Source organism: Mauremys reevesii, linkage group 3 (genome assembly GCF_016161935.1).
Source record: "Mauremys reevesii isolate NIE-2019 linkage group 3, ASM1616193v1, whole genome shotgun sequence".
Lineage (NCBI taxonomy): Eukaryota > Metazoa > Chordata > Testudines > Geoemydidae > Mauremys > Mauremys reevesii.
The window spans coordinates 117536574-117559034 of record NC_052625.1 but is presented as its reverse complement, the minus strand read 5'-3'; the positions used below and the strand labels follow the sequence as shown (position 1 = coordinate 117559034).

The following is a 22461-nucleotide window of genomic DNA, read 5'->3' as shown; positions in this document are numbered from 1 at the left end:
CTTATCGACAAAAAAAAAAAAAAAAAGAGAGTAGCAGAAAATATATATTATATCTGGTCAATAACAATATTGACAAGATAGAAAATAATAGACAAAATCCTCCTCAGTGGAAGCTTCTAACTAGTCAACTGTATTGCTGCATTGACACAGTTCCCTTCATAAGGGCAGATGTCACAACATTTTGTTATCCTTGTCTCTCTCTCTGTCTGCTGGTAAGAGGCCATACTGCCCACTGTGTGGACTACTGACTAGTCCCTGGAAAGAACATTTATGTGTGGATTAATATGTTTTATATAAACATTTTAATAATACTTTTAATTTATTTGTATGATTCTTATGTAGATCTAGGAGTGATGTATGGTAGAATGGATTCATCTTGCTATGCCTTGTGATGCTGATTTAGTTGGTGTTGGTCCTGCTTTAAGCAGGGGCTTGGACTAGATGACCTCCTGAGGTCTCTTCCAACCCTGATCTTCTATGATTCTATGATTCTAAAAGGAAACTGCCCCTCAAACACGTACCCCATGCAGAAAGATACTCTCTCCTGAATTCAGAAGGATTGTGTGTACCCACAACATGGGTGAACCAAGTTACCTTTACAAATCCCTTTTCCCCATTCTTGGAGTCATAAAAAAACATCCAATAGCCAGAGGCAGATATGTTTTATTTTCCAAAACTGATGAGAATAAGCATACATTTTAATAACATTTCAGTCTGATTTAAGTAAAGCCATGCAGTTCAAGTAATGCACTGTTAAGGTTTCAGATAAATTCAGTTTATGAAGGCCCAAGGAAAAGGACTGCCATTTTGACCAAGGAGTGTCCAGTAGTTTTCATGTCAGTGGCCAAGATTAGGAAGTGACTGTCTATGGTCAGATTTACATCACTTGTCTATTGAAGCACAGATCAAATGTTTCACTTCTTCAGAGCCAATCTGATATCTAATTGAAATGCTAGAGGAACGGGCTCTTAAAAAACATTCTTGTCCTTTCCCAAATCAAATTGCAATGGGAGAAATAGCCAAGTCATCATGAGCAAAAAGAGAAATCAAGTGTAAAAAAAAGCTAAAAAAAACCACAACAGCTTGTGAATATATAAAAAATTAAATGTCGTGCTGACCATTTGAATTGGATAAAGCTATGAATTAAATGAGCTGACCTTCTGAAAGTTATAATCCCTTCATTAAGACAGCCTTAGGAAAATCATAGAACAGCAACCTGTGTAATGACAAACTGAAATACACACAATTTGTGGTGAGACACAAAAGATACATTGAGGTGATGGGGACCTGCGGGGGGTGGGGCGGAGAGAAGTCCTGCTGAAAAAACCGTGGGAGTTCCAGGTTTACAGCTCTGGTTACTGCAGAGTCAGAGCACTCTACACCCACATCCCCAGTGTGTCCCCTTCCTGATTGGGAAGAACAACCCCTAGACACAAGATGGTAGTTGAGTTTCTAAATGGCTGTCAAGGCCATCTGGGGGGATGGTAGATTTTGAGAGGCATAACACAGAGTGTGCTAAGACCAAGAACTCATTTCATATAGGCCACTGAACATCAATCAGAAAGTAAAAACTTTTAGCCATTACCAATCTGACCCAGTGACCTAGAGGTAAAAAAACTCCATATCCCATTATAAATTGCCTGAGTCCTTCTGGGACATAGTTATCTGAAACCTATGTAAATCAATCTTCCTATTGAGATAAGCATCAGTGTTATGGTGATGTTATCTTGAGCTATACTGAAAAAAAAGCTATATATGATTTACAGGTGTGAGAGGATCTATTTCATGAGTTATGTTAAAATTCATGGTATTTCAGATGGTAACTATGAAGCTGGGATCACAGCTGTATGGTTCACAGATTAAATTCATAAATATAGTAAGGAAGAAAAATAGCAGCTTGCAAAAATGCATTATTATTTACATTGCTAGACATGTACATACAATCACAACACTGATTTACAATCAGACACCTTCACATAGGTCAAGTACCAGCGCATCCCTTTTCTTTTACATAGCTAATCCATCTGAAGAAATAAACAAGATGGTTGAGGACTGGCATGTTTACTTGCTGCACCCATCCTAAAAGTAACTGACAATACAGTGCACTTTGACAGAGGCCCAGCTAATAGTTTATACGGCCTTCCATCTTGTCTGTCAAAATTAACTAAAATTAACTAACAAGATTTCTTGCACATGCCCTGTTTTTGCTGATTGCTCCAAGATTGTATCATGTTGGTATTTTTACTTGAAAATTTGGTTTTGTTTCACAAGTAGTGTCTGATGATATAGCTTCCTCGCTGACTTTTTCTAACAAATGATTCGCCAGCATGATCTATCTGCAGTCTGTGCTGACTTGATAATGACTTTGTCCAAGAAGAGACAGAGGAAGTAAAAGAATTTCCTTCCCACTCATGAGATCTTCACAGTTTACCTCCTTGCTTCACCTCTCTTTTGGCAGGCCTGCCTTGGCTCACTTCCCCAGATCTCAAAATGAAAGGGAAATGAGGTGTTATGATTTTACATATACTTAAGGGGCAAATATAGCAAGTTTTTATTGCTTGCTTTCAACTTAAATGTAAATACTCATCATTAACTGTTTGGCTAGTGAACCTTTCTATGGTGCACTGAGCAGCTTAAAGGTAAGATGTGAGCTTCATTCTAAACTGGTCAATTATACATAAAAATAGCACCAGTCATGGAGCACATTTTCAGATTTACTGAGGCTTTTTCCATATCAGAGATCTGATTGAACATTGACAGGACATGATTTAGGATTCTAGGTAATCTTGCAAAATAATCTTATTGAAATAGTCTTTGCATTTATATTTTTTGCTCTTTAAAAATCACTACATGGAAAATAGACATACCTGAATTCAGAACAGGTAGGGGAAAAATAAGAAGAGCAGAAGAGGCAGGAAAATGCACATGCACAAACAAACTGCACAATCTGACAAACACTATTTCAACACCGTTCCTCAAGAACAATATTAGTATTGTTTGGATGAACAGTGTTCCTCCACCACCTCTTTTCCCGCAGCACCAGACAGTAAAAAACATTTCCAGGTGCATGAGATCTACTGGATCACATGTCTACAGTAACAAGTAGCACTGTAGTTACTGTGGACCTCAGTAGAAGGGATAAAGTGCGAAGTCTCAAAAATACACAGATCACATGTCTCTCTACTGTCCTGGTGTCTTTGACTTCCGCCCTGAAGTCTTTGGTTGACCAGGTCTCTTTTCATGGCTGGGAGCTGGAGTAATGGGGAATTGCAATCCATATCCATTGTATCCATCTAGGAAGACACATTGGAAGAAGCGGACTGGAGCTAGGGAAACACAGAAGATAAACAATTTGTTAATATGTACAGTTTCCAGATGGCGAGCCTGACTCACCCATGTATTACTCCAGTTTAATGCTCGTGTAACTCCATTAACTTCAACTATGTTACGTTGGCATAAAATTGGAGTGACATGGTAAAAAACTAGACTCTAAGTCATCAAGAGGAAAACCTGAATGGGATTTTTAGCTAAAGTCAATATCTTCTGAACACTCTGAGACCTTTATAGCACAACTGAGAGTGGTCCATATTATATTCAACATTTCCACATAAATCTATTATTTCCCTTAGACATACTCTGTCTAGCTGTCCTAATATTTGTTCCCTGGAATGGCTTCACTGTATGAGTTTAAAGACCCTTCAACCCAAGCATCCATTTAATGACTCTGTATTTCAATGGCTCATTCTGAATGCTCTGAAGAGTTCTATCAAACGTTCATGGTTGGAGATATGCAAATTGTTCCAAATGACCAGCCCTATCATTCCTTCAGAACTTTGGCATCATATATGGAAGTATCTCTTTCCCAGGGTTTTAAGATGTAGGGAATTTTTGCTACCTTTGTGTCACTTGAGACTCAGCCTTGTATAGTCATAATTTTTTTCAATTATCTTCTCAGCTCTTTTAAAGGATCAGAAGAATATGGTCTTTCAGCTCAAAGTCAAAAGATAAAATGCCTAATTTGTCAGGAAGATTGAATTTTGTAACTGCATTTGAATGTTAATTGCACTCTGGAATTAAAGTTTTTCATAGAATGAGTATTACATGTTTGGGAAAATGAAAGGAGGAATGCTGGCACTAGATAGAAATTAGTTGCAATTGATGCAATTGCAATTGATGCAACATGCAATTGATTTTCTGGTGCCTATATCTTATTCTTTCTTGTTCACTCAATATAAAAAAGTTTAGCTCTTCGGTCTAACATGAAACAGACTGCAGGGCTTCCCTGTAATAGAAACTCAGATGAAAGGTCTGTTTATTGACTGCCAAATCCCATCAAATGGAGGAGCACTGTACGGTTTGTCACAAATGCCAGTGTATTCACTCAAGCAATTTTTCCCTCTCTGGTCTTTTTGCCTGATGCACAGGAAGCTTAGTTCTTTGTCCAGCTCAATATCATACTTCATAACTGTATGTGCTAGATACATTTGATGCTTCTGAAAATGACTAGATGGCCTATCTAACAAAATATCCAGTTGATGCTGATTGTTATAAAGAAAAATAATTTACAGCAAGGAAATCACCAATTACGAACTCACCTTTGTCTTTTTTAATGGAAATTATTTCTGCATATTCTTCTAATGGATACAAAAATAAGAAAGTTAGTCAATAGCTGGTTCTTTTTGTTTTACCAAGCAGGCAACAAGGGTGTCATGCACTTGCTAGTTGCAAATAAATATTATATTTAAAGATATTTAAAGGGACAAAGTACCCAACGTGCTATAAATACTGGAATTTTAACTCTCTTGCTTTGTGCATGTTTCCAGGTGCAAGCCTGGTTTATCACAGGGGTGGCCAAACTGTGGCTCGTGAACCGAGTGCAGCTCTTTTACAGGTAAACAGTTAAAGTGCAGCTCACAGAGTCTCCCATGCCCTCCGCCCCATTCTCCATCTACCACACTTGGTGGGTAGCTTGGGACTTCTGCCTTGCAGCAGGGTGGTGGAATAGGGGCTTCTGCCAGCGGCAAATGGGGTGTCAGGGCTTCAGCAGGAGCGGGACTGAAGCCCTGAGCTCCAGCAGGTGCCTCTCATGGGGCAGAAGCCCCAAACCCCACCAGGCATGCCCCAGCTCTCAAACTTCTGAATATTGTCCTACGTGGCTCAGAGGGTCAGGACGTTTGGCCACCCTGGTCTATGATAAGAGTCATTTTAAACAAAGCTCTTGTAGGAGCAGAGAAAATACGACAGAATTTTCTGGTGAAGTTATACTAAACCTGATCATTCTAAAATCATCAGCTCTTCTGATTTATATGGTCATTTCACTTAAAAGTCTGATTTACAAGCTACTGTTAGTAGCCACTAAATTACTGGGGAGTGGGGACATTTAGATAATTTGGCCTTTAGGAAGAGGTTATATAGGGTGTGCCTTGGTGCTAAACATGAAAAGTAGCTGCTGAAAAAAAGTGTTTAAAACCTCAAATTGCTTGGAAGAACTGTCACATATTTAGGATCATTCTGAATCAAATAGTATCATACAGCATGACAGTGGCCTAGATTCTGTTATTCCTGAGTTCCTTGTTAAGTTGGTTTCTTCTGTTTAGTTAGCATGTTTATGCTACTCAACCTCAAAATGTTGTATAGTTTGACCAGAGGTCAGGTGATCTGTTATTTATTGTGTTTAAATAGCTTCAACAAATTTTAGTCTAATTAAGGAACTCTTTGCATATGAAGGACCAGTTCTTGTTCCTTTAAGTCAAGTATGGCTAGAGTGCCCTCCTCCCCAGCTGTGCAGAAGATTAGGTGGGTAAGATCTTTCTTCTGTGAGTGTAAAACAGTGCTGTAACGAGGGCAAGGCAAGTGAAGCACTTGCCTCGGGCGCGGAAGGTGAGGGGTGCAGAAAGTCTCTCCTTTGGTGGCAAGTCCTTCCCGCCGAATTGCCACTGGTCGTTGGCAAGGGAGAGGGGCGGCACATCCGTCTCTTCGGCAGAAATTCAGCGGCGGGTCCCCCAGTCCCTCTCAGAGGGAAGGACCTGCTGCTGAATTGCCACCGAAGAATGGCAGCAATTCGGCGGCAGGTCCTTCCCTCCGAGAGGAACTCACCGCCAAAGAGCCAAACGTGCCGCTCGTCCCTTGCCTCAGGCACAAAAATCCCTAGTTACAGCTCTGGTGTAAAAAGCACACCCAGATTGTGCCTCTGCATGTGGAAGGAAGAGCAGACGTTTCTGTGCCTGACACTCCCGCCACAAGAAAATGGTTGGAGCCAGGTCTCCCTTTCTTTCTCCACATGCCAGACAGACAGCAGAAGTGGCTGGCTATAATAGGAGGAGGAGCATGCTTCACCCTGTGAAGTGCTACTGCAGACTACCCTCTTCCCCAGTAGTATGAGTGGTTCTCTGGAGGAATTGTGCTTCTGAGTGGCTGGCACAATGCTTTCTGGGGCGGCACAATGCTTTGTGGGCCAGCACACTGCCTCTTGTTCAGAGGGTAAAGTCAGCAGGAGTAAACTAAGCAGATTTGGCCCCTAGAAGAAAATACATACATTCTGGTGCAAATATAGTAAGCTGTTTCACACCTTAACGGAGACTTAGTAGATATTTTTATCAGTGTAAACAGTTTAATAAACCAGGAAGCTATACAACTAAATTAATATACAGCAATATGAGGATATTTCCATTGGAACTTCCAGAGGAACTTTTTTCCCTCCAACATGCCTTTCTGGGGCCGGCCCTTTAAACTTGACCAAGCCAATCAGCAGCAGCCCTACAGTAGTCATTTTGCAAATGACTGCGATCTCTCTTCCTCTTCCTCCTTGCTGGTAAGCATCTGTAATGACTTCTGTTTTGTTTTCCTTTTTCCATTGCTGAGAAGATAGCACATTCTCTCTGTTTTCAGTCAATGAAAAATTGAGTTATCTGCCCTTGCACACGGTGCCATCTTTCATATTTGTTAGGCAAGCAAAGCAAGTGTAGATAAGCTTTAAGGCTCAGATTCTCAAAGGTATTTAGGTGCTTAATCCTCACTGAATTCAGTTGGGGTTAGGCCCCTAAATACCTTTAAGGATCTGGGCCTTATAGTAGGAACAGTTCTCCTGAAAACAGGCAGGGGGGAAGTGGTTTTCAGAATGATCCATTTTGTTAGGTGTATTGTTTTACTGTTTCCCTTTTTTTCTAGACAATACTCTAAGCTACAGAATATGTATTACCTATTATACTAGAAATGAGATCATGGCAACACTCTACATTTGTGCCAGGTGTTGCTGTATCCATGATATTGCTACTAAGTCCTAATATCCTGGTGTGCTCTGCTCACAGGAGCAGCACATCCATTTCCCATTTCTATGTTAGTGTTAGTACTCCAGTGCATGAGCCCGGGTGCTCCATCCACATGTGATATTCTGTTCCTGACCCTCCATGTTAGCTTTTGATTTTTTTAGTGGTAGTCTTCAGAAATAACTAAAACTAAACCTCCCACTAAGAAAACAAAAGCAATCAACACCATAACAAATTAAATGAATACACGGGGGCTAGGTTTACAGAGAGACTTAGGTGTCTAACTGCCACTTTAGGCACCTAAATGCCAAATCATACTGCTGTGTTTACCAAGAAATCTAGATTGCTCTATATCAGAGACCCTCCCCTCTTTATTATTTAGCACTCCTGCAATTTTTGTGTAATCTACAAACTTTACCAGTGGGGAATTTATGTTTTCTAGACTCCCTAGGCACCTTTGTTTTCACCTCCAGGCATGTGCACTGCTACCTTCAGAAGAAGAGCTCTATGTAAGATCAAAAGCTTGTCTCTCTCACCAACAGAAGTTATATATAAATGATATTACTTCATCCAACTGTCTCTCTAATGTCCTGGGACTGACACAGTTATAACAACACAGCATACTAGATATAAGGTCTCAGTTCTGGATCCTCAAAAGTATCTAGGCTCCTAACTTTCATTGGATCAATGGGAATTAGGGGCCTAAATACCTTTAAGGATCTGGGCCATCATGCTAAACCATTGTAATTTTAAAGAACACCAATTTAACACTATACTTTTATCCTTCTGGGACATACAAAATCTGCAAAATAAAAGATGCCTAGATAATACTTAGTCCTGCCATGAGTGCACAGGACAGGACTAGATGCCCTCTCAAGGTCCCTTCCAATCCTATGATTCCATGAACTTTAATTTCTACAACTCTACCATTGAAATCCTTACTCAAGTAAGGAATGAGAGCTTTGTCTGTGTAAGGACTACAGGACAGGTGCTGTGTAATTACAGTGGAATAAAACAATCTGATTTTTTCTTCATGGTCTATTCAGTGTTTGGTTGATTCAGGAAGAAAAGACAAATGTCCCTAATCCTAAACTGAAGAAATGTTTCTGTTTCTTTGATACAAAGACTAGATCTCTCGAGGTCCCATCCAGCCCTACTTTTCTATGATTCCAGTCCCGTTTCTTTGTGAACAAGAGCACTGCATGAAAATGAGAAGCAGGTCATGTAGGAGATATAATCTATTAATAAGAAGTAGCTTTGTTCAGAGGAAATTGTGGTAGGCTTGTCAGAAAAAAAATAGAGACTGTGTGATGGAAACAATCATTAGTAATTTTTGTTACTAGAAACTTGACATTTGGACCAAATTATTTCATTAACTGGTTTCCCTAATAACATTAAACAATTCAACAAAGCACAAAAATTCATAGCATTATAGAAATCATAGCATTAGAAGCAACTAATTAGTAAGCAATTAGGAATATGAGGGAAGAGGAGACAATTTCACTGGTTTCTTACTGATCACTTTCCATTTATGATGAATGCAAATACTGTATTTTTATTAAACAATCAAAACTTAAACATGCAGAGAAAATAATTACAGCATGTTCAAATTAATGGTTCTTCTGAAGGTACTGATTTGGCTACCCAGTAGGGGAGGGCTGGGGGAGATTTGCCTGTGTTTTGCTACTTTGCCTATTTGGGCTCTCTCTAACACCTCAATGAAAATACACGACAGGCTGATCACAGAAAACATTGTAGGAGGTGGATACCTAAAGTGATCAGGAATCCTCTTTGAACAGCATGAACTTCATCACCTGCTTTTTCATATATCTGCCAAAGTCATTACACATGCGTATTAAACATAAAGGACAGCTTTATAAACGTCAATTAAATCTGAATACCAAAAGCTAAATGTTAGGGCTCCTGCAGTAGCATAAATGTTGTTCCCTTCAAATCGTCATATGGTGGATATTTAGACACTGGCTTCTCAATTTAAAAACAAAATGGAATTTTTTAAATAACATTTGACATACAAGTTCACCATTTTCTTCAATAACAAGAGTGCTCTTAGAGCATTCACCCCCTTAGTTCTTATTGCTCAATGATACCATAAAAACAATCTCAGTCTGGCCTTCAGGAAACAACCAACGTGCTTTAATGGGGGTGGGGGAACATCACACACATCAGCAGGAAAGGTCAGAAGCTTTCCAAATCAGTTCATGCATCCACTCTAAAATGACATTTTTCATCACTATAATGTTGTATCAGAGACAGCAGCAGAAAAACTGTCCCTCATGAGGATATTTCTTCCACATCTCATTTTCTTTCTTGGCTACACAATAAAAGAAATGCAGGCTGTACCTGAATGCACATCCTGAAAATAAACTGATGCCTTGTAACCTACTGTATGACAATTAATGCTGGAACTTTTCCTATATGCTCTCTCTCTTGGCAAACACTGTACTATAGTTCACATATCCCATTTAGTAGGTGTACTATAAAGATAATTTAATCTGTTTAATTAAAAACTGCTATTAAAATTGGTATTTAGGCTGGCCTAGTGATCAAATAGGGGCAATGTTATCACATGGAGTATGAGAGCTCACATCATATGTTCATGTTCAGTGACTCTCTCCTCCAAAGTGCATGGGCTGAAGCACCACAGAAGCAGTACATTCTCTTCTGGGGGGGGGGGGGGGAACTTGTGTCAGTGTTTGGTACCCACTCTGGTCAATTCCAAGACAACAACAATGGTCTGTGGAGGGAACTAGAGTCTAAGACCCTCTACTCAAGGGAAGGTCACTGACATGAGAATCTGAAGGTAGCAATGGAGGAAAAATGGAATGGAACCAAGAGGACAACTACAAGCCTTATTCATCAATATAGGAGGTGAGAGATGAGCAGGTGTGAGGGACCCATAAAATTACCATTCACTGAAGCTCTCTCAAATCTTCACAGAACCTCACTATCAGGTGCAGTGTTTTTATGCCTATGACTCCAAGAGCCAATTACCAAGTCCCACAATTCTGAGCTAGCTCTCTGTTGCATGATTCTGTTGGACCACACATAACATAGCAGCATACAGATTGTATTTTAACTTTCACATCTTGTATTCTTTTTCAACTTAGCAGTTTACAGCTATGAAGACCAGGCAACTCTCTGGAGAGCACCATACAGAGAAAATCCACACCCAAAATAAAAATGATAAATAGAAGAGTGAGACAAAGTGAGTGAGGTTATATATTTTATTGGACCAACTTCTGCGGGTGAAAGAGTTTTAACTTATATAGACACCTGAAGAAGATATGTGTAAACAGAAAACTCTTTCACTCACAGAAGTTGGTCCAATAAAAGACATTACCTCACCCACCTTGTCCCTCTAATATCCTGGGATCCATGCGGCTACATCAACACTGAAAATAAAACAAAATTGTAGGCTAGAAAAGTGTCCAATGGAATAAATGGCTAAAGTACAGCACTGCCCTTCAAACTATACAAGAAAAGTAAGGAAAGTCTCAAAGCAGGTCACATTTGGAATCTTTACACATGTGAGGTTTATGCGATAGGGTTTGATTAGCAGATGTAAAAAAAACCCTGAATGGATGCCCTATAAATGTTGAGGCTTATAACTATATAAATCTTGAGGCTGGCAACAAACACTGTTCAGAGTCACCACTGAATGAAGGAAGTAATATGACCATTTTGCAAAAAAATAATCATGGTGGAGACAACCATTTCAATAAAGTCTTCTCAAATATCATGTTCTGGTAGCAAAAGGCACAAATGTTAGCATTCTTAAGAATTTAAAAGGTTTGCTGTCCTAGTTTACCTTGTATAGTTTCTAGACTGAGCTGAAGAAATGAACTTTGGAGTTTGAGTAAGGTTGGGACAACAAAATACTAGCAGTACAGTTATCAATAAAGTATACCTGGGCCAGGAATTTAAAGGGGACAGACACTTTTTTAATCTACAAAAAATGATGTAAAGCAGATCAACCAGCAAAGCCTGAAGGCAGATTTACCAGTGCATACACATACACTCATATACATGTAACTCCCACTAATACTGTACTTGAGTTTACAAGAAATAAGTGTTTCAAAAGGGGCTGTCAGTTTAATTAGGACAAAGGCAATGTTCTTTGAAAACAGCTGCTTTGTTTAAAGAGCAAAGGAGATGTTCAATGGGATATTTATTCTAACAACACCAATGGCTGGAGACTGCAAAAAACCAACTAATTACTCTTTACTAAAGCTGCACTGCAGCAAGTGCAAAGTGGACATCAAAGAAAGTGATACGAGAATCCAGCTCAGCCAATAAGATTAAGAGCCAGATCCACCAATGACATGTAGAAGTTCTGTGATGTATTGGCTGGAAGATTCTAGTTGTAAAGCTGCTTTAGCCAATCATGGTGGGATTACCCTGGTATTGGCCCAGTAGGAAAAAGCTCCTTCATCACCCCCTATTGCTGTTGACATAGGTAGTGTGTCCACAAGAGAGGAGATGGACAGGATGCCCCTATACTGCATCAATCTACAGATGCAGTTTGGGCCCTGTGGGGCGCTTAGTAGGTGCTGTAATTTAGAGCAGCCCTCATGCTACTCTAAATTGGTCCTCAGACCCAGTCGAGTACCTTGTGGCATGAGAATCAGGGAGCCTTAATGGAGGCTTACAGTCCCCTTTCCCCCTGGTTCCCACAGAGTTCACCATGTCCAGATAAAAAGAGGGCTAGGATCTGGCCCAAGATGTCTGTCTACAAATCGCATCCACAAATTTGGTAATTAAAATCTAAATTCTACCACAGGTACCGCTAGTTGATTGAGGGAGCAAAATTGAAGGCTTGGTTTGAGAATGCTTTCATAATGTATTTATAACTATTGTAATTTAAAAATATATAATAGTTATTTATAATTAATACTGTATTATTATGAGCTGTAGAAAGCAATTTAAACTGAAAGCAAATACATTTTTTACATCTGCAGATCTTATGTCACCACAGAGAGGGGAATCCCTAATTGATTAGCAGCCATAATGCTGAACATGACATGTGGTATCTAAAATGTCGTGCTGGGGACTAAAAATCTCTACAGCTTGCTAACTGGCTCTGGAACCATTTCATATGAAGGTTTAACTCAGAGGCTGCATGGGTAGAGAAATGCACTGTATTTCATCCTACAATCTCTTATAATCAGCCACACAGCTACCGTGTGTGTGAATGAACCAAAAGTGCAACACTCCCCCCAAACTAATTAAACACTTCTTTCTGTTAGATAATAAACCATGCAAGACATACTAATGCAACACCTAACTGATGAAAATAGACACCTTTCAACAAAGCATACAAATTATCAGAGTACGCAGTCTGAAACTGAGTGCTACAATACGATTGCCAACATCAAACTTGCAAAAAGCTTCTTCAAGAGTGGCAACACACTGCCATCAGACACGTTTCACTTGTGAAACCAAAGAATAAACTAGTTAAATCATTCATGGAATTATTTCCTCACAGAACAGAAGTAAATTTAGGTCCCAAACCAAAATCCTTGGATGTCAGTGGGAGTTTTTCCATTAACTGTAGCAGTCTTGCAGTGCTGTTGATTTCATTAGTATTCGTTCCCCACAAGAAGAGCTACAGTGATTTGATAGCACAAGCTGTGTACTGATCATGTACTTTAGACATGTTGATGTGAAAGGTCTCTGCAGACTTATTCCTAGAGCCAGCATGATCAGCTGTTTTATATTAACATCATATTGTCTGAAAAGCTGCACTGAATGATTAAATATTTATTTTTTGCAACATGAAAATCAAACAGTAAATATCCCATCAAGGTGACAGTAATAGATATCAACCAAATGGAAGTTAATACCATATATATTGTTGACCAATGTAAAACAAAACCCTACACTTTTAACTTTCTAATGCAGATGAATTACTCCTCCCATAATAACATCACTTCCCTTTGAAGGTATAGGTAAGTTTAAGAAACAGTGCTGGAATTATAAGGATAAGACCTGGTAGTTTAAAAAAGGAACTTCTTATAAGGAAAGAAGAGACTGAATTAAAATGCCCTCCCCACCCTGGGTTCTCACTGTAGATTTCCAACAATAGTAATAGTGGGATACGTATGTAAAGTTTAATTTAAATAATTTAAAAATAGTCTACACTACCTCCAATGCTATTTGTGGTCATTACTGGAACAGAGCTGGTCCCACTGACTTGGGTTGCATGGTGTAACTGAAATGGCTCCAATGGGTTCAACTTCCACTAATCAGAACTTTGGAAACATAAGATCAGTCCTGCTTCACTGGGTCTATGTAATTTCTTATGAATTTTTAGAGACACAAGATCTATGATCAGAAATTTTTCTGATTGTCATTCCGGCCTCCAAACAAGTTATGTTATTAGAAGAGATGGAATAAAACACCAGAAGAGTTACATTTCAGGGGTGGCAGGGGGATTGTTCTCATGGACATTCATCTGAAGGAAAGATAAGTACCGGTAATCTCTGGCATTAGTTTATGTGCCTAGAAATCTGTTGGAGGAGAACAACATTTTAGACACAGTGTCTGTTCCAGCAGGTGCATCATAGCAGTGTCACAATGCATACATACAGACATACTTTTCTTCCCTTCTATTTAGCAATGTGATTTAAGAAGATTAATCAGCCAAAGGGATAAGAACCAACTGTGTAATAAAGAACATGAAGACACTTGTTATTGTTGTTTGCTTTTGTAGTAGAATCATTCAACTCTAGAGATATTTTTAAATAGTTACTTTGATTTTTATCTTCTGATCTGCCACAAATTCTGCATATTTATTAAATACATACAGCCAATCAGTTTTGTTTCTGAGAAATGTTTTTGACCTACTTATAGAGGGGGGAAATTAATTCACTGTCCAATAGGCATAAATAAACACAACTATTCAAATTCTTTCTGCAAAGTTAGGCAAATCAGAATCTCATTATTGGATCTAAAACTGCATGTTAAATAAATCTATTCAGGTTCTCTGTGCAGCATTAAATCTATGACTTGCATACAATGTTTAGTTATAAAACTGATCAGTTTATCCCTAGAGTTATAGTAAAAATTCATTTTTATATTTAACATTCTAAGTAATGCTTAGTAACATCACTAGTATGAATAAGTCATTGAAAACAACCTTTGTCCCCTTCTCAACTTTACTTTTTCTCATGCTGTGCTATATGCTTGGAAAACCCTCTCCTTCCAAACAACCTCTCTTTCTCCTCCTTCAGATCTCTACCCATGAGTCTGATTTTCTATTGCATTCACTAGCATTTTATGCCCATTTCACATTCATTTTGCAGTGGTGTAAATGACTATACAAGATTCAGGACTACGGATTATCAGGCCATATGCCTTTAACACAGGCTTCCATTGCTGATGAACTTCAACTGCCTGCTCCCCTCCTTATGATTTATCTTTAATTAAACACTGGGGAGCAGAGTCTAACCATGTGCTTTGTCAAGCACATTCGCAGCAGTGGTACTGTGTAGGTATTGCAAAATAATATGAATAAACTAATAATTAAAGGAAGTAACTAATATGTACTTTCATGACTGGAGGATTGAACAAGTAAGGTATAAGAGCTATTACAGAATAGTAGACTCTGAGATCCTGTAGAGTAGTACAGTAAGTCTTCTGTTGACTCACCCTAGGCTATGCTAAAACCCTATGTTAAAATTCCAAGTGGTCACTACAGACTGGTTCAATTAACTCCAACCATGATATAAAGCAGGGTGGGAGTACCTCTTTGGGGCAGAAGGAACTATGGAGATAGGAGAGAGAAGATCCTTAAGAGAACTCTAGGAACAACTGAGCTGAGGGTGTGGTTGATGCTGTGTTATTGCTTTTGTTTTATCAGTAGATCCGAGTGAAAATTTTTAGCTGATTTTTTTGTTTGTTTGGTTTTGGCTGAAAAATGCTGATTAGGTTGACCGAAACATTTAGTGAATTTGTCAATTTCAGTGAATTGTTTTGGGTAAAATGAAAAAGGGAAAAAAACTTCAGAAATATCAGACTGAATCATTTGGATATTATCAAAATGAAATATTTCAGTTGTTCTGGCTAGAGTCACAAGGGGATTCAGGAGCTATTCACAAGACAAAGGAAGATGAGGACTTTCTGCCTAGTAGCTCCATGGTGAGGACGCTCACCTAGGATGTCGGAGACCCAGGTTTGAATACCTACCCTATATCAGGGACTTGAAGTCAGGCTGCCCCTACCCCCGATGAATGCCTCAATGAATCTCTCCTGTTGAGGCAAAATACTTGAATAGTCATTGGGCTTGAGAGAAAGAGTGGGAATGACTAATAGTTACGGCATGCCCCTGGGAAGGGGAACACCTGCATTTCATCTTGGCTTCAATTACTATTTAAAGATTTATGCAAAGTGTAAAAGCAATAGCACAAGAGTTTGAGAGAGCCCTACCCTAGAATAGTGAATAGCCTAGTGGTTAGAGCACTCACTGGGCGACTTGGGTTGAAGACCCTCAGGGGCGGCTCTAGCCATTTCGCCACCCCAAGCACGGCGGCACGCCACGGAGGGCACTCTGCCAGTCGCCGGTCCTGCGGCTCCGGTGGACTTCCTGCAGACGTGCCTGTGGAGGGTCCGCTGGTCCCACAGCTCCGGTGGATCTCCTGCAGGCACCGGAGCTATGGGACCAGCGGACCCTCCGCAGGCACTCCTGCGGGAGGTCCACCGGAGCCGCCTGCTGCCCTCCCGGCGACCGGCAGAGCGCCCCCCGCGGCATGCTGCCCCAAGCACACGCTTGGCGTGCTGGGGCCTGGAGCTGCCCCTGAAGACCCTGCTTCCAAAGGGGGGATTCAAACCTGGGCTTCATTGCAGTTGGAGCTAATTACACTATAACAGGATTCAAAAAATAAATCCATGGAGGATAGGTCCATCAATGGCTATTAGCCAGGATGGTGTCCCTGGCCTCTGTTTGCCAGAAGCTGGGAATGGGCAACGGGATGGATCACTTGATTACCTGTTCTGTTCATTCCCTCTGGGGCACCTGGCATTGGCCACTGTCAGAAGACAGGATACTGGGCTAGATGGACCTTTGGTCTGACCTAGTATGGCTATTCTTATGTTCTTACACCAATCTGCCTGCACAACTCTGCAGTGACCACCCTGAAGTTTAACATAGGGGTTTAGCACAGTCTAGGATGAGTCAACAGAAGAGCTCTGCATTTATATACTGGCTCATAGAGTATGTCTAGACTGCAACCGGAAATCTGTGGCTGGCTGGCTGATTTGGGCTCGCATGGCTCAGGCTAAAGAGCTATTTAACTGTATTGTAGATAATTGGGCTCAGGTTGGAGTGGGTTTTTAATTGCAGTGTAGACATACCCTTAGAGTCTGCTATTCCATAATAGCTCTTAACCTGGGCATCTCAGGTGAGTGCCCTAATCATTGGGCTATTTGGTACAATAAAGACTCCTCAGTTTTGTGAATCTATCTTTTCGTTTTGCTTGCTTTTATTAGAAAAGGTCAAAATACCCAAAACAAAACATTTCATTTCAGGTTGAACAAAGAATTTAGTTCATCCTGAAACAATTTTTTCCCAATTTTTTTCAGTTCACCAAAACGTCAAAAAGAACTCAGTTTCAGTTCAAATCAAACCAGTCCTCCCCGCCCCACCCCCTAGTTTATTTTAACTGATTCTTCTTGTTGTTGTTCACTGGCAGTTATTTGCACGGCTCTAGTTACCAATAAAGCCAACCCCCACCCCCCCAGAAAGGGGAGTTAGTTTGAACAAGAACTCAGTATACATGTGCATTTGTAAAGGATCCAGCAGGGATCCAGCCCATTCACAAGGTCTACTTAGTGTCCGCTGTATTTGTACAAAACTTCCACAGTCTTCATGGGGATTTACATGTTTCAAAAGGGTAGAACAAGTCCCATGTACTGAGATATTAAGTGTGTGGTTTATAATGGATTATGATGGTACTACAGAGACAGGTTATCAATTTCCTTATAATTAAACCAGACATTGACCTTTTGTTTTTAATCTAATCCAAAAGTCTCTGAAGTGGGAGACTTTCTAGTAGCTTCAATGGGCTTTGAATCTGGCCCTAAATCTTTCATTTTATCTACATATCTCACAGAGATTTAGTTTCTCAAGATGGTTTCAGAGAGGATAACCTCAGAAAAATGGAATTACTAACAAAAAGTTACTGGTATTCTGAGGTCAGATGAAGTACTAAATATTAAAACAGCCAAAGATTCAATCAGATATGTTATATGGGCAGTACAGATCTTAAGCATAAAACCATGAGTATGAGCTCATTCCATTACTTTTTAGGAAATGGTGCGAACTCTCAAGGTCCAAGAAGTGAAAAATAATATTAGTGATTAAATGATGATTTTTTGTGAAAAAAGAAACTAGGGAATCTTTAATATACATTTTTTTGAGTTTATCATTTCTCTGTGAGTCTCAACTGTTACTGATAATGTTCCTTTTAGTTATCCTCATTTCCTTATTTTGAGACGGTCATGTTTTTTCTCCTCAATATTTTTTGCTAAGCTTCAATGAACTATAATCAAGTTGCAGTCAAGTTACCAAATTCAGACGTTTGATCCCAACAACTGATTTTTTTAAAATAAAAAAAGGGGTGGAACTGTCAGACTCTATTGCCTGGATACTCAATACATCACAAATTTGCAATATACAAACAGTCTGACATACAATAGGCAAGAAAGAGAGCAGAAGATGTAACACTGAATTTTCAGTAGTTGAGCTTTCACAGTTGAGAGCTATTTATCCTGGTGTTTGTCCCTCTCTCAGCTAGTTTAAGTTCTCTTTTGTGGCAGTTACCTCTTCTCTGTTGTAGAAAAGTACAATCTTAAATTTAATAAAGTATGTAACAGCTAGAGTGACCAGATGTCCCGATTTTATAGGGACAGTTGCGATTTTTGGGTCTTTTTCTTATATAGACTCCTATTACCCCCCAGCCACTGTCCCGATTTTTCACAATTGCTGTCTGGTCTCCCTAGTAACAGCCCCCCCCACTGCCCCCCCCCCCCAATCCTCTAAAGGTTTCAAGGGAGGAAAAAAGACTCATTCCTTGTCTGTGTGTCAGAATAAATAACTTTTGAAAAATCTTATCTGTTCCAGCATTGACAAGTATATGTCACCTGAACATCAAAGACAGTCTCACAAATGGCTATAACACTAAATAGAACTTACTTGCTGTTTTTGCAGCTTTAGAAATCTTCTCTGTAAGGGAAAAAATATATGACATGTAGACACTAAATGCAAGACAATAAAATAACTTAATAGTAACTGTCAATCTCTACATGTTAATACAGACTCATAATGAATTCATCTGCTGGAACTGCTGAGTTTTTCAAGGGGTGATTACTATGTGCCCTATAATATCTTCTGGTGATAATGTGATTGGATTAATCCTTTTTATACAGGAAAACATCTAAGAAATGACTGCAATCTACCACTGTAGGAGCAAAAATAAATCTATTTGAAAAATGCTTCCTTCAACAGAGATGGTAGTATAATTTGTTTATATAAAGGATTTTTCTATCATGCTTAGTGATAATTTAAGTTTTCTCTGAGATGCGACTTCGACTGGGCAGCAAGCAACATTTCTTTGACATGAGGACCTTTAAGTCCCCCCAAAATTGTAAAACACAGATAGAAGACTTGTTATTCTACTCCTGAAATGAAGGCTGCTTGTGAAGCTACCTTTCTATTGGTAAATATATTTGTTTTATCTAGAAAAGAATCACTCTGTCCATTAGTCTGAACATTGCACCAATTTAACAAAAGCACGTTATATGTAGCCGTTATCATAGTTTATGGTCTCATTGTTGTAATCTCACCCTCCGCTTCTCCCTCACTGTATTGTTGCATTATTTGTTAATAAATTAGAGTAAAGAAATTATAATATAACAACAACCTATACAGTTGTTTAGCTTTTCAAACTCAATTGTAAATGTTAACACCTACAGGACAGTCTTATAAAATAAACGAAATAGTCCCAGTGACAAACTGGGACCTAGACAGTCCTGAGTTTTGGGTAGTATTTGGCTCTAAGTGTGTGCCTGAACTTCCCTGCTTGTGCCTATTTCTATTTTTGACTGAGCAGAAACTACAGAGCCAAATATTCTTGAACTTTATGGAAGGTAATCTTTGACATTTAGACAGGCCCATATCTAGTGATTTTATATATATATATATAAAATAATTGGTGGACAGCTTTACTAAGGAATACAAGTTATTGTCTACTGCGAGTATCAATATTGCTTTTGCTTGGTAGGGTTCTGCTTAAATCCTTGTATATGTGAATGTTCTAAAATTCAAGATATATACAGATTTTAAAATTGCTCATTGCTCTTTATTTGATTGCCTTATAATATCAAGAAACAGATGAAGATTCAAATCCAAATCTAAGTACATGAAACTACTCTATTCAAGCCTTAGAAGCCAAGAGAAGATTTCTTCTTTAATTTTTTAGATGGTCTCAGAATTCTTAAATACTTTTCAGCTTCGGTTATTCCAGTACGAAGTATTAGTATTTCATACACTGTGCTTAATGTATCAGCATGAAATGGAAATACATAGGAAGCAGAACTGAAGCTCAAACTCTTTATAGTATCTTAGATTTGCTCTCAGATTTTAAATTCTTAGAGTTCAGCTAATACTGAAATATAGACTTGACAAATGTTTGACTATAATTCACTTTGATGTTATTTATAAAACCTTTATTGTTGCCTACAAATACGCCAACAAATATTTTTGTTCACAAAAACACTGGAAAGAGACAATGTAAAATAGTTGTGATTATCTGTTTGCATTTATGGAAATATATTTGCCACAGCCATCCTGAGACCTCTTTAAGGGCTAGGATTATCGAATCAAGGAGCAACAATATCATGCAACTAAACTAACCTATCACATAATGTAAACAAAGTGGTTACTAGAAGAAATAATCATGGTAAATCATAGTAAGCTGAATTAATATTGCACAGTCAATTTTAATTCTAGCCTAAGTTCCCTCTAAACTGTGTGGCTGCGCAGCAGCCTATTAAGTGCCACGCAGGCACCCAGGGCTGTGGCAGGAGAGATGCCTCTCCCCCAGCCCCAGTCTTGCCACGGTGGGGAGAGGTGCCCCTTCCCTGGCCCCAACCCAGCCCAGCCCCAGAGCTGCCGCAACAGGGAGAGGCACCTCTCCCTCCGAGCCCAGTTGCTGCTGCAGGGAGAGAGAGCTGGAGGGAGTCCTCTCTCCCTGCTGCAGCCCCAGGGCAGCCTGCACTCCAACCCTCTCATCCCCAGCCCCACCCCAGAGCCCGCAGCCTCCACCCCAAGCCTCTGTCCCAGCCCTGAGCCCCCTCCCACACTCTGAACCCCTTGGTCCCACCTCACCACATGAATTTTGTTATGTGCACCAATATGCATAATATGCACACATCACTTCCATATTGGTGCACATAACAAAATTCATTCCGCACATGGATGGGAAAAATTAGAGGGAACACTGATTCTAGCATTTCCTATCTTTTGCATACTTCACGTTGCAGTCTTAATAATGTTCTTGTAACTGATTTTGGGGGTGGTGGTGTAATTTTCTAGGTTTTAAAAAAAAGCATACTGAAGAAAAATCCTACCACGTGACACCCACAGGAGTCATCGTCAGTGTTGGAACCTTTATATCCACCAAACAGACCTCTGCCATTTGAGCTAACAGAGTAAGTGATAGCAGTAATAGGGTGTCATACTCTATGTGGTCCAGCACTAGATGGGGAGGAGACTCATACTTTGCCAATGGCTTTCACAGATATTTGTTGGCAGAAGAAGAATGGGGAGACTCGGGAATCTTGGCTCCATTCCAGGCTGTGGAAGGGAGTACACTCTTACTGATAATGAACCCGTCTTCCCCATTCCTTCCAACCTGTACCAGTCTCAGTCCTAGCTCTTTCCCAACAATGACTCCTCTTCCCACTGACATTCTCCTTCACCTGTCTGGGCCCAGTCTCTGCTCCTCAGACTTCTCAACCCAGTCCTTGCACAGGAAATTCTATTTATACTCCTCTAGATTCTCCATCCCAGTTCCCCACATGTCCCAGTCTCCCGGCTTGGCCAGTGTCAGTTTCTCCACCTATCTCCTCATCCCATCTGTCTCAGCTCCCCTCTACCCCAGCTATTTCATCTTCTTCATTGGCTCCCCAGTCCCAATCTCCCTCCCTGGGCTCCTCGTCTACACTGTGCCGCAGTGCGGACTACAGGGGTGTGAACTGCAGAATGAACTGAACGGCTGTGTTCTAACTGCCCTGTGTGGACACTGCTGGTGCCAGCTAAAAGATGTCTAGTTCATGTTAATGTAGTCTTCTTTCAAACAGGACTACAATAATATGTACTAGGTACCTTTTAGTTTGGGATCATCACCTTGTTGTGGTGAAGGGGTTTGCGTGTTCCAATGATCCTCAGAGCTAAGTTGTTGGGAGCTTCATGTTCCTGGTAGGGTCTCCCAAGGTGAACATGTCTGAGGGAAGGTCCCAGACAAAGCACAATCCAATCCCCCAGATGGATCAGGTGGAAGAGGGTCCTCGGATCTCAACTGCTGTGAAAGTGGATGAAGACTGCAGCAAGTGAAGATTTCCAGTCATCTTGGACTTTCCCTGCCTTCAATGTGTCATGATCGTGTGGTTGCTGTACGCACACCAGCTTCCCCACATTAGAAGAAATCATGTGCAGGCTTCTACCATGGGAAACAACACCTTTCCAGCCTTCCAAGCCCTGCAGTGATGGACTAGTGGTGACGGGGACAGGATTAGTGAATCTGGCAGTCCCTAGCCATGAATCTGCACATAGGCAATGGTAGTTAGATGCCATCTGGACTGAGACAGGGGTGCAATTTGGCAGCTACTATTGCGACTGAGCAGTCCTCTTTAGGATCCCCTCTGCTCACCCCACATGGGGAGAGGGCTATAAAAGGTAACCTAAACCTAGGCTGTCTCATACACTCTGGGCAGGATTACTGCATCCAGTGGGATCATTCTGCCTGAGGTCAAAGCTATAAAAAGAATGTTCTCACCCTGATGGATAACAAAGATAATATACATCCAGAAAGAATAATTGCTATCGTTGCCAGGGCTCTTGCAAGATATAACATCAATGTCGCTTTCCTAACTGATACAAGGTGCCCAGATTAAGGTC

The 22461-nt window shown here is 40.1% G+C and overlaps 1 protein-coding gene across 1 annotated transcript in view; it reads right to left on the bottom strand.

The window, feature by feature from the left end:
* Positions 1-646: 646 nt before the first annotated feature.
* The window catches only part of TRDN (triadin), a 292575-nt gene continuing 270760 nt past the window's right edge, over positions 647-22461 (bottom strand). Inside the window, exons 47-49 of the mRNA XM_039528738.1 lie at positions 18478-18507; positions 4596-4634; positions 647-3326 (exon numbers count right to left, since the gene is read on the bottom strand). Coding sequence (XP_039384672.1) covers positions 3181-3326; positions 4596-4634; positions 18478-18507 — 215 coding nt within the window. The 3' untranslated portion in view covers positions 647-3180. The remainder of the gene's footprint in view (positions 3327-4595; positions 4635-18477; positions 18508-22461) is intronic.